Raw genomic sequence first — 12,828 nt, forward strand, 5'->3', positions numbered from 1 at the left:
TTAACCTCTCTAGCAAGCCTGAGTTCATTCTGTGCTTTAGCTTTTCTGACTTTGTGTCTACACGTGCTGGCTATTTGTTTGAATTCCTCTTTGGTGGTTTCCCCCCTTTTCCATTTTTTGTACACATCCTTTTTTAATCTTAATTCAGTTAAAAGTTCTTTAGATAGCCACCCTGGCTTCTTTAGGCACCTTCCATGTTTCCGTCTCATTGGTATTGCCTGACTTTGTGCTTTTACTATCTCCCTCTTAACAAACTCCCAGCCATCATGAACTCCCTTTCCTTTTAGTATTGTTGTCCATGGGATCTCACCCAGCACTTCCCTAAGTTTTATGAAGTCGGCTTTCTTAAAGTCAAGAAATTGAGTCCTAGTATGCTTGGCTGCTCCTTTCCGCTGTATAGTAAACTTCAGAAGAGCATGATCACTCACGCCTAATGATCCTTCCACTTCTACCCCACTAACCAGGTCATCAACATTGGTTAGGACCAGATCTAAAATGGCTGTTCCTCTTGTTGCTTCTCCCACTTTCTGGACAATGAAGTTGTCTGCAAGGCCAGTGAGGAATCTGTTTGACCTTATGCTCTTGGCTGTGTTTGACTTCCAACAAATATCCGGGTAATTGAAGTCCCCCATTACTACTATCTCCCTTCCTTTTGCATGCTTGGCCATCTGTTCCAGGAAGGCATCATCTATGTCCTCCGTTTGGCTTGGGGATCTATAGTAAACTCCCACAATGAGGTCTCTGTTATTCTTCTCTCCCTTAATTTTGAACCAAATGCTCTCACTTTGGCTTTGAGGATCTAAATCTTGGATCTCTTCACAGGTATACACATCCCTGACATATAACGCCACTCCTCCTCCTTTCTTGTCTGGTCTGTTTCTCTGAAATAGATTGTATCCCCCCATTATTACATTCCAATCGTGGGACTTATCCCACCAGGTTTCAGTGATGCCTATTATGTCATATTTAGTTTGCTGTACTAAGAGCTCAAGCTCATCTTGTTTATTTCCCATGCTTTGCGCATTAGTGTACAGACATTGAAGTCCATTAATCATTCCCCCGTGTCTCTTATTTAAGGATTTTTTCCTCCCACCACTAGGTCTGCGTGCTGTTTGCTCCATTTGGTCTATGACATTTGGATGATCATCTTCATTAATTGATAGACTCCTACCTTCAGGAGCACTGTCTCCCTCCCCCACAGCCAGCATAGTTGATTTGACAATCTTTCGAATGTCTGCGAGGGGGTGGGTTTAGAAAGAGGGCGCTATTTTCCTTTAGATCTCTTAATATTAGGAATTTTATTTCCAGGCTATCATCATTTGAGCCTATTCTGGCATTCATATCTCCCATTAGGTAAAATGGCGATCTGGGGTACTTCATTTGTAGGGAATAAAGGAAACTATGGAATTTATGTCACGTGCTCTCTATCTGTGTTTGCACTGTATATGGTGGGATATAAGCTGAAACAAGAATAATACTCTTGGATTCCAGATGCAAAGTGATCCCCAGTGCCAGCTGCTCGAAAACTGAGCACTCAGTAACCTGTGACGCCAATTGAGTGGAAACCAGAGTTACTAGCCCCCCCCCCTCGGTCATCCCCTTCTGAGCAGTTTAGAGGCCTTGATTTCATAGGCGGGGTGACCGTCGAGAACTATGTTGTTAGTTGCCCAAGTTTCCTGTAGCATTATTATGTCAAACCCCGTTATATATTCATGAAATGGCTCGTCCCCTAGTTTGTTGGCCCAACCCGCTATGTTCCACGAGATAATGTTAAAGCTGCATGTTCCATAGCTGGCTTGGCTTCATTGTGGAGGGGAAATTGTTATCAGCTCTCCCACTGTTCGGTAGTGATGCAACCATTCTTAGGATATGCACGGTGTTGTTGTTCTCGGGGTTGAGTTGCAGCATTTTACCGATTTCCCGGCATCGACAGTGTTATCTGAATTGCTGGGACCATCGGGGGGGGGGGGGTCTTCATCAAAGACAATTAGGAATGAGTTCTATTTGATGTAGTAGGTTCTGAGTTCTGTGCTCTTACAAAATCATCCATTTTACTCTGCTTTCTCTTCTGCTGTGGGCTCACTTGTGGAGATGAGGCTGGTCGCTTCTTTTTCCTAGACGTTTCCCCAGAGATAAAGCCGCTACTAATTTCTGCTGTAAATCAGGAAGCTCTGTGTCCTCCCACAAATTGTATATTATGACCTAAATCCTGGGCCCACTTAATCAATACTAATTTAACTTCTTCATCTTTAGTTTCCCATTCCAACAGTATATTGTACGCCTTCTTTAATGATTTGGAATGATTGTCTATAATATTCTTTTGGAATTTAGAAACTGTGTAAGTGAATCATCTCTTGTCTTCTTTGAAGATTTCATTTAATTGCCTGTGGTGCAACGAGCTCTGAAGATGTTCCTTTATCTCATCATAATCTTTCAATTTTAACTTTCCTTCTTGTTCTGTTAGTAAATCTCTATCTGTTAGCCATGTTCCTTTCATTGTTGACATTTTAACTGATAATTCTTCAGTGGGTGATAACCACCACAGGGTTTTGGATTCCAATAATTATTTGTATTTTTCCCATACCTTTATTAAAGATTTCTTATTATATGATTGTGGAATCCTTTTATCCTTTGCTTTCTCATACCACAAGTATGTGTGACATATCATGTCCTTCCTACTCTGTTGCCTCTTCTTTTTCCAATTTGATCCAATCCTGAATCATGCTGCTTCATAATAAATTTTAAAATCTGGAAGGGAAAAGTCTCCTCTTTCTTTTAAATTTTAAATTTGTAAGTATTTTATGCTTTATACTTGGTCTTTTCCCACTCCAGATAAATTATGAAATATCTTTTTGCCATTTTTTGAAACAGACATTATAACTTATTATCAGTATTGTCTGAAAGAGGAACATTTTTGGTAGTACATTCATTTTAATTGCTGCAATTCTTCCTAAAAGGGAAAGATTCATCCTGTTCCATATTTGTAGATACCTTTTTACTTCATTCCATTTTTTTCCATAATTATCTTTGTAGATATTGTGATTCTTTTTCATCAACCATATTCCCAAATATTTTACCTTTTTATGGATTTCTATGTCTATAGATTCTGATAGCTTCTTCCTTTCTTTAAGATTTTTGACTAACAATTTAGTTTTATTTTTATTAAGTTTAAAACCTGCCACCTGTCTAAACTTTGAATTTTTTCTATTACCCTAGGGAGAGAATTCTTTGGATCTTCTACAGTAATCAAATCATCTGCAAAAGCTTTCAATTTATACTCACTTTTCTTTATTCTTATTCCTGCCACATCTTTGTCAGCTCTAATATTTCTTGCTAAAACCTCCAGGACCAGAATGAACAAGAGTGGTGATAATAGACATCCTTGTCTGGTTGCTTTTTGTATTTTACATTGATTTGTTATCACCTGATTAATAATTAGTTTTGCATTCTGTTCTGAATATATAGCTTGGATTCCCTTATTAATTTTTTCTCCAAATTCCATTTCTTCAATTACTTTTTCATAAAGTCCCAAGAAACATTATCAAATGCTTTTTCTACATCTATAAACATCAATGCAGCTTGTTTTTAATTTCGAACTTCCAGGTATTCTATTATGTTTAAAACATTCCTAATATTATCTTTCATTTGTCTACCTGGGAGAAATTCTGCTTGATCTTAATGTGTATATTCTTCCAAAAAAATTAAAAATCCTTCTGTTGGCTAAAATATATGCAAACAGTTTATATCACTATTTAATAATGAAATGGGCCTATAATTTTTAACTAAAATTATCTCTGAATCTTGTTTTAGGATTAATGTTATATACTCCTCTTTCCATCTTTTTGGGACTTCCTCCGTTTTTAAAATCTCATTCATCATGTCCTTTAAGGGAACCACAAGCTGTTCACTTAATTTTTTATAATACTTTGCTGAGATTCTATCTGGTCCTGGAGATTTACCTGTCTTTACTTGATTTATTGCTTCTAAAAATTCCTGCACTGTTATTTCAGCATTAAATAATGTCAGTTTTTCTTTTATTTTTGGAAGGTTACTACTTTTTATATATTCTTCCATCAACATCTTCTTTTTAGTATTCAGTAAAATATTTAATGAAGGCTTCCCTTATTTTCTTTGGTTTATCTGTGACTTTGCCATTGGATTTTATCTTATTTATATAATTTTTTTGCTCACTTTTCCTCATTTGCCTTGCCAGCAGTTTCCCTGGCTTGTTGGCATGTCCAAAGTACTTTTGTTTCATCCTTCTAATTTTCCATGCTATTTCCTCATTAATCACCATTAAATATTGTGTTTGTAAAAATTTAATTGCCTGCTTAACTGTCTCCTTATTTGGTTTTTTTTATTAATTCTTTTTCTTTCTCTAATATTTCACCCAATATTTCCTTTTTTTCCTTTTCCCTTAATTTCTTCTTGGTTGAGTTTTGTTGGATAAGCAGTCCCCTCATAGCTGCCTTACTGGCATCCCATACTGTTTGCAGCTTGGTTCCATTATCAAGATTTAATTCAAAATAATCTCCCAGTGCCTTTTTTGCGATTTATAAAAAATTACTGTCATCTAATAAATCTTCATTCAATAAACTGCTGTGTATTTTAAAAAGTTGTCCTTTTGTTTGCTATGCATTTGGACACCTTAAGACACCTGATCACCTTACAGGTTCTATTCTAGGTGTGTGCTGCTTTTAAAAAAATGTACTTCTCTTACTCTGTCCTTCCTTTAATTGGTTCTTGAAAGCTACCTTGGAAATTTTAAATCGGAAGATGGGATAAAATGTTTCAATAAATAATAACTGAAATAAAAATAAAATTGGAGTATCATTGGTTAGGGTATACAGTGGTACCTCGGGTTAAGTACTTAATTCGTTCTGGAGGTCTGTTCTTAACGTGAAACTGTTCTTAACCTGAAGCACCACTTTAGCTAATGGGGCCTCTTGCTGCTGCTGCGCCACCGGAGCACGATTTCTGTTCTCATCCTGAAGCAAAGTTCTTAACCTGAGGTACTATTTCTGGGTTAGCGGGGGGGGGGCCCGCTAGGGGCGCCTTGGAAGATGGTGGATATTAACATCTATCCAGCCCGCACAAGGTAATTAGAGGCTGATTATGGGGAGTAAATCAGTCTCCCTTCATCTCTCCTGGGGGGAGAGATGCAGTTTTCACCTGCTGTTGCCATAAATCACCCCCGAGTTCAGAAGAAGGAGGGGGTGAGGCACTGGGTGCACAACCCTCGGTGGGCCTCGGAACTCCTCCGAAGCAGCTTCCAGGAGTGAAACTAGTTGTGTTACTTAAAAGGAAAAAAATTGGTGAAAGATAACGCACATGCTTCAAGAGAGGCAGGAGGTTCTTATCTGCTAACAATTTTACCACTGAAATGAAGAAGACTGAGACAGAAGATTACATCAAAGTACTACGGACATGGTATGTGGAATGGAATGCAACGGAAATGAAAGGGGGGGAACGACTTTTTATTTTTTTGCTCTATGTGATTACCTAATAACCCTCCCTCTTAGAAGATCTGTCACAGCACTAATTGCAAATGGGACTAAAAATGAATTGTGTGGGAATAATATGAACTTAAAGGTTTTACTCTGTGAAGGATTTGGAAAGAAGAAGGGCTCTCCTGTGACGCAGTAAGAATGGAGATTTGATACGAGACCTGTGTTGCAGGAAGAAGAAGAAGAGTTTGGATTTGATATCCCACCTTTCACTCCCTTTAAGGAGTCTGAAAGCGGCTAACAATCTCCTTTTCCCTTCCTCCCCCACAACAAACACTCTGTGAGGTGAGTGGGGCTGAGAGACTTCAGAGAAGTGTGACTGGCCCAAGGTCACCCAGCAGCTGCAGGTGGAGGAGCGGAGAGGCGAACCCGGTTCCCCAGGTTACGAGACTACCGCTCTTAACCACTACACCACACTGGCTTGGTCTTGGGGAGGGTGAGCCGAAGATTTATTATTTTCGAGGAGATTGCGATCTAGAAGGGGCAGCCCTCCTGGAAAAAGACTAATTTATGATGCAACAGGTCGGGAAAGTTAAAGAGCGAGCTTTTAGACTGTATTTCATCGGAACAACAAAATGGCGATTGCTTGCTCGAGCGGAAACGCCTGGACTATAGGATGAGAGTGATTTACGAGAGAGCAGTACAAAGCCCACACAGAAACACAAATAAGACTGTTTTTTTCAACCCACTTGCGGAGCAACTCGGAGGTGAATGAAAAGGAAAATGAGTAACGACAAGGATTGAGAAGAGGGGACTGGAAATATCATTCTTAAGATGAAAGCAGCACAAATATTCAAGGATTGGACTCCTGCCGATCCAGAAGCATGGGTACCCTCCACAAAAATTTATAATTTGGAAAACAATTGGATTACCTGATATGTATTGTTATAATTTGGATTAATTGGTTTGATGTGTTTAATTTGGTAATCTGAAACTTAATAAAAAATATTTTTTTTAAAAAAAATACTTCTGGGTTAGCGGAGTCTGTAACCTGAAGCGTATGTAACCCGAGGTACCATTGTATTGCGGTTGAATCCTGACAAGACAGAACTACTGTTTTGAGGGGACAGGAGGCGGACAGGTGCGGAGGACCCCTGGTCCTGAATGGGGTAACTGTGCCCCTGAAGGACCAGGTGTGCAGCCTGAGAGTCATTCTGGACTCACAGTTGTCCATGGAGGTGCAGGTCAATTCTGTGTCCAGGGCAGCTCCATCTGGTATGGAGGCTGAGACCCTACCTGCACACAGACTGCCTCGCCAGAGTAGTGCATGCTTTGGTTATCTCCTGTTTGGACTACTGCAAGGCACTCTACGTGGGGCTACCTTTGAAGGTGACCTGGAAACTACAACTAATCCAGAATGCGGCAGCTAGACCGGTGATTGGGAACGGCCGCCGAGACCACATAACCCCGGTCTTGAAAGACCTACATTGGCTCCGAGTATGTTTCCGAGCACAATTCAAAGTGTTGGTGCTGACCTTTAAAGCCCTAAACGGCCTCGGTCCAGTATATCTGAAGGAGCGTCTCCCTCCCCATCATTCTGCATGGACATGGAGGTCCAGCAACGAGGGCCTTCTGGCAGTTCCCTCCCTGCGAGAAGCCAAGTTACAGGGAACCAGGCAGAGGGCCTTCTCGGTAGTGGCACTCGCCCTGTGGAACGCCCTCCCACCAGATGTCAAAGAGAACAACAACTACCAAACTTTTAGAAGACATCTGAAGGCAGCCCTGTTTAGGGAAGCTTTTAATGTTTAATAGACTATTGTATTTTAATATTCTGTTGGAAGCCGCCCAGAGTGGCTGGGGAAACTCAGCCAGATGGGCGGGGTATAAATTATTATTATTATTATTATTATTATTATTATTATTATTATTATTATTATTATTTACATGTGATAATTTTAATAATATTCCTGTTAGATAGCTCTACCCATGTTTAGCTTGGTTTGAAATCTATACAGTGATACCTCGAGTTACAAACGCTTCAGGATACAAACTCCGCTAACCTCAAAGAGTTACCTTGAGTTGAGAACTTTGCCACAGGATGAGAACAGAAATTGTATGCCGGCAGCGCAACAGCAGCAAGAGGCCCCATTAGTGAAAGCACGCCTCTAGTTAAGAACAGTTTCAGGTTAAGAACGGACCTCCGGAATGAGTTAAGTTCGTAACTATAGGTAGCACTGTATAGCTCTGAATTGGCAAAACAAAACACCTCTTAAGAGGTTTACCCTAACCTTGTTTGCTCTAAGAATGTTGGTGTTTCAAAAACTAAGTTTAATTTTTACTGAAAAAAGATGTGCTGCAAGTACCTAGAATTACAGTTGGGCTTTGTAGCCAAGCACTGGTTTCTACTAGCCAACTGTGAAGACCAGTCCTATCATGATAATGCAACAAAATTATATGCATTTTAATTGTGGATATTGACTGCATATTCATATCATGGCTTTTTGTAAGCACACAGATTGCTCCTACTTCGTTCCTTTCCACTTCAAACCAGGGATTGTGGTTTACTTAACCAAAAATTCAAACCAGGGATTGTGGTTTACTTAACCAAAAAAAAAACCCCACTGTTGGTAAAAAAACAACCAACTTTGGCTTTAGATCACAGTTTGCTTAAAGTGAAACAAACCATGAACTCTGGTTTTGATGTAACACCCAAGGCTTGCTGTTCCCACTTGCTAGCAGAGAGGAGAAAGAGATCAATGCATTTACTGTAAACTGTTAACCATTACTTTATGTGACTAGCCGGCACACCCATTAACTGGTGAAATTGATGGAGTTATATAATTCAATGCTTTGTTACTTCTGAGTAGACGTATATAGGATTGTGTTGTCAGACGTTTTGCAAGTTGCTGAACATTTGACATTGGTCATTCTACAGCTTTTTATCTCCTACTTCCCTTCAAATGCTTGACTGTTCTTTTTTACATAGAAATATATGTGCTTTATATATGCTCAAATATTAAACACCTACATTGTTGTTATTTGACGTGAACGTTACAGCGTAGGGAAATGTGTATTTTGGCTAGTAAGATGCCTGTTTTAACTTTCTGGCTACCAGATTTTATTGCCATGTTGAAAGAAGAATTGCAGTTTTTCATGGAGGAATCGTGCAGCACCCTAAGGACTACCATTTGGGTGTGGCATCAATCCAGTCTTATGCATATGTAGGAACTTACCATGGAGTAAGTTACAGTAAGCTCAGTGGTGCTCACTTACGAAAGCAGCGAATGACCTTCAGCAGCAAGGTGGCTTTTAAGCTTTTCCTTAGAAATAATAAAAATAAACCCTTACAGAGAATGGTTATCATTTAACTGCTAGCCTGAAGTAGTAATCCCTTAAGTTAGGAAACAGGCTATCCATTCTCTCATTGACTTCAAGGGTTGCTGATGGAAAGAGATTTGGTACTTAAAAACAATTTAGCTTTTTTTCATCTTGGTTCCCTGCTTAGTTGATTAGCATTGATAAAATAACTACAGGTAACCTACAGAGAGATTGGCTCTTGCCCTGTCTCCTCACCTTCTGAATTCGAGATGATAAGCCACAAAAATTGCAAAACCTGAGAACCTCATTGTAACTGAAGTAATTACCGTATTTTTTGCACCATAACACTCACTTTTTTCCTCCTAGAAAGTAAGGGGAAATGTCTGTGCGTGTTATGGAGCGAATGCCTGTGGGTGGCGGGGGGGATCTGCTGCAGTCGTGAGCAGAGGATCCATGGTTCCCCTTCCTTCCCTCCTCCATGGTTACAAAGCATGGATCCACATGGATCCTTAGGATTTTTGCATTGGGCTACTCCAAACTCACTGTCAGATCACATGTCTGTGGCCACAGCATGAACCACAAAAATCATATATCCACTATTTCATTTAGAATATTTTTTTCTTGTTTTCCTCCTCTAAAAACTATGTGCGTGTTATGGTCTGGTGCATGTTATAGAGCGAAAAATACGGTAATTGCCCTGGTGAGTACGTTGTCAAAGCCTGCAAGTACCACTGTATGGGTATGAGAGGCAGGTACAGTGCTAAAAGGCAGCAAATAGGTGTATTAACAGCATTTGCTGAGACAGGTAATTGGAAAATGCCAATGACTAGTGTGGTTTTTTGTTGTTCTAGGCTGTTTGCATATATGCATCATCTTGCTTAATGCTTTCCACCAAATACATATTTTATTTTTCAAAACCAAAAATCTATTTTAGATTTGGAATGCTGTGCTTGCTTGCCTGGCTGTCTGTGCTTGCCAAGGATCTGCTTTTTATAAAATAAGCCTCTTTTAGCATAATTGTAATTGCAAATAGTTCAGTCGAACTTATTTAAACATTATGTTGCCTATTTAACCATAGTGTTATATCTTTTGAGTGGATAGAACATCCGTTTTAAAGGAATAATGTAAATAGCATATGGTATTAGAATTTGAATTAGACGGTGCCACTGCAGGAAGGATGAGACAGAGCTAAGACTAGCAATCAACTAAAGGAAATTGCTGGGCATAATATGAGCTTGCTTCTCTTATAACCCTTTTCAAAGGCTGATTCCTTCCCCCTCCTTCTTTGCTTACCTGAGCCTGGTATGGCTCTGGTTCTGCTTGCGTCATACTGCTGTTTTAGCATGTTGGTGGGGTTTATTGGGGGGGGGGCACTTTCTTAATGTTCACAGTTCTGATGTCTGATCTCTTCAAGTTGGTGCGTGAACTATTTTGGGGGCATTGCTTCTATGTTTTCAAATAACTCATAATTTCCATCTGTTTTTACTTGTGGTTGTGAAGATCATGCTTGGCCCATGGGATCTAAGAGTGTGTGCTGAGAGGATGTGGAGTTTTGTCAGCCAGGGAAATATGTCTGGCTCCCCCCCCCCCCCGCCTCCATGGCTCACATAAGCATTTCGTCTTGTGTGGTCCCACTGAATTGGATCTGTTTAACAGCACTACTCACCTTCCCTATCTGTTACCAGTCTTTTGAATGTAAGATTCTAAAAAGGAACATGAGAAGCAAGAATGTAATTCTGTTAGCAGAAATATAAAACTTGCATTAGACTAATATTAACATTTGCCTTAGAAATTGTACATATCTGTGGGTGTACTTTGATACCAAATTCTATTTGCATGCATTTATAGTCACAGGCTGACTGTCTTCTCCATTTATACCAATCTGCTGTATCTTTGTTTCAGGCCTTACTGCAGTCTACGGTTCAGCAACGCAAAGAAACCATTGAAAAACAGTATGCATCTGTGATTGAAAAACAGGCACAAAAGTGTGAAGAACTGCTTATAGCTCAAGTAATTGCAATGTCTCTTTGCAAAAGTTTATATAAAAATATGTATATCTGGGACAGAATTCAAAGAGCTACTTAGACATACAAGGGCAAATTAAATGTACAGTGGATTTTCTTGCATTTTAAGTATCCATATTGTATCCCAGATACATTACGGGATTTCAAATGTTTCTTGCTGTGCAGCCTAAATGGCTGCTGTTGGAGAAACTCAAGTCCAAAGCTTCCTTTGGTGTATTGAAATTATTGTGTAATTCTACACTCTGTTCCTTTGATTATAATAATAATTCTATTATGAACCACCATAGCATATAGTATGGCTATGTTTAGATAAATTGGGTGCAACAATGAACTGTTATTTAATTAAATTTAACTCTCTGTTGAGAGGTTCACTGGTCTGGAGGGAAATAATTAAACTTTTGTGTAAGCCTGGGTACCCACTATACCTTTAAAGAACATTTTAAGCACATTTTATATAATAATTTATAATTTATATAGTGTACAGTCATACCTCGGGTTACAGACGCTTCAGGTTGCATTTTTTTGGGTTACGGACCCGTCAAAACCTGGAAGTACCAGAACTGGTTACTTCCGGGTTTTGGCGGTCGCGCATGCACAGAAGCGCCGAATCTCAACCCGCGTGTGCACAGACGCGCCGCTGCGGGTTGCGAATGTGCATCCTGCACGGATCACGTTCACAGCGCAAGTGTCCACTCTATCTCCTTGAAAGAATTCTGGGCATTGTAGTTGATTAAGAAAAAAAAAGTGCTTTAAAGGTATAGTGCATGCACAGCCTCAGCCTTCCATAATTTGCTATCCAGGTAGTCCTTAACTATGGCGATTTGTGATTTGCCATGTGGTATTTTGGGCAGAGAGGGCCCTTTAGTGAGAAATCAATATTTTTACTCTTATGGCAGCAGTAGGGAACCTCTGATCCATTGTCCTAATGAGACCCACCACACCTATTCATTTGGCTTGTGAAGCTGTTGGAACAAAGCCACAGCCATTTGTTCCACTCCTGGCTTTGTATATGATATAAGATGTGGAGCAGGTACAAAGGCAGCTGGGCCAAAAAATGCATTTGTGGGCACCTGCAAATGCCTGTGCCTAGCACCTAGCATGGCTGTTTTACAAAATGCTACATGCAGCTGTCTGCAAGCTGTGTGGGTGAAAACTGGTCATCTGGTACCATTGTATCATTAGATGTTAGGTGGTTACACTCCCCCGACCTTTTAAACTTTGCCTGCAGGGCATGCTGGAGATAAGGATCCAGCCCGCTGGTTGAATCCAGTTCCCCACCCTTGCCTTTCAGCTTAGTCCGATCCCTGTTTCAATGAATGAGAAATCCAAAGCACCATACATAAAAGGTGCAAGGGCTCAAAGTGTCCCAATCAAACACGGTTTCAATTCATTAATGGTCTGTTTGCTGATGCTTAATCCAGAACCTGCTAGAATGGTGGATGAAAAGCAAACCTATTCTCTTCAATCCTCCACTTTCACATAAGCATTGTCCTTTCAGTTTTACAACTAATCTTGGTTAGTGCAATGTCTATATAGTGGGGTGGGAGAGTGGAAAAGAATGCCAATATATTTCACATCTGGCAACCAATGTGCCGCTTTGGTTTCAGATAGAATTTTTTTTCAGCTCTCCCACCCCACTCTTACTGGAATTACGGTTTGCAAACCTGTTTCTAACCATTGTTGTAAACTGTATCTTGGCACGCCTTATAGTTTGTGACAATGTACAGTGGTGCCTCGCAAGATGAGAATAATCCGTTCCGTGATTCTCTTTGTCTAGCGGTTTTTTCGTCTTGCGAAGCAACCCTATTAGCGGCTTAGCAGATTAGCGCTATTAGCGGTTTAGCGGCTATTAAAGGCTTAGTGGATTAGCGGCTAAAAGGCTATTAGCGGCTTAGAAAAAGGGGGGGAGCGGAAAAAAATTGCAAGACTCGCAAGACGTTTTTGTCTTGCGAAGCAAGCCCATAGGGAAATTCGTCTTGCGAAGCGCATTGAAAAACGGAAAACCCTTTCGTCTAGCGGGTTTTCCGTCTTGCGAGGCA

The 12,828-nt window shown here is 40.1% G+C and overlaps 1 protein-coding gene across 9 annotated transcripts in view; it reads left to right on the forward strand.

Annotated features, from left to right (window-relative positions):
- CCDC91 (coiled-coil domain containing 91) overlaps positions 1–12,828 on the forward strand; it is a 220,280-nt gene that overhangs the window by 128,995 nt on the left and 78,457 nt on the right. For all 9 annotated transcript variants that reach the window (XM_082223141.1, XM_082223142.1, XM_082223146.1 and 6 more), the window contains one exon: positions 10,668–10,775. In XM_082223141.1, the coding sequence (XP_082079267.1) occupies positions 10,668–10,775 (108 nt within the window). The remainder of the gene's footprint in view (positions 1–10,667; positions 10,776–12,828) is intronic.

This window comes from Podarcis vaucheri (assembly GCF_965113315.1).
Source record: "Podarcis vaucheri genome assembly, chromosome: 5".
NCBI lineage: Eukaryota > Metazoa > Chordata > Lepidosauria > Squamata > Lacertidae > Podarcis > Podarcis vaucheri.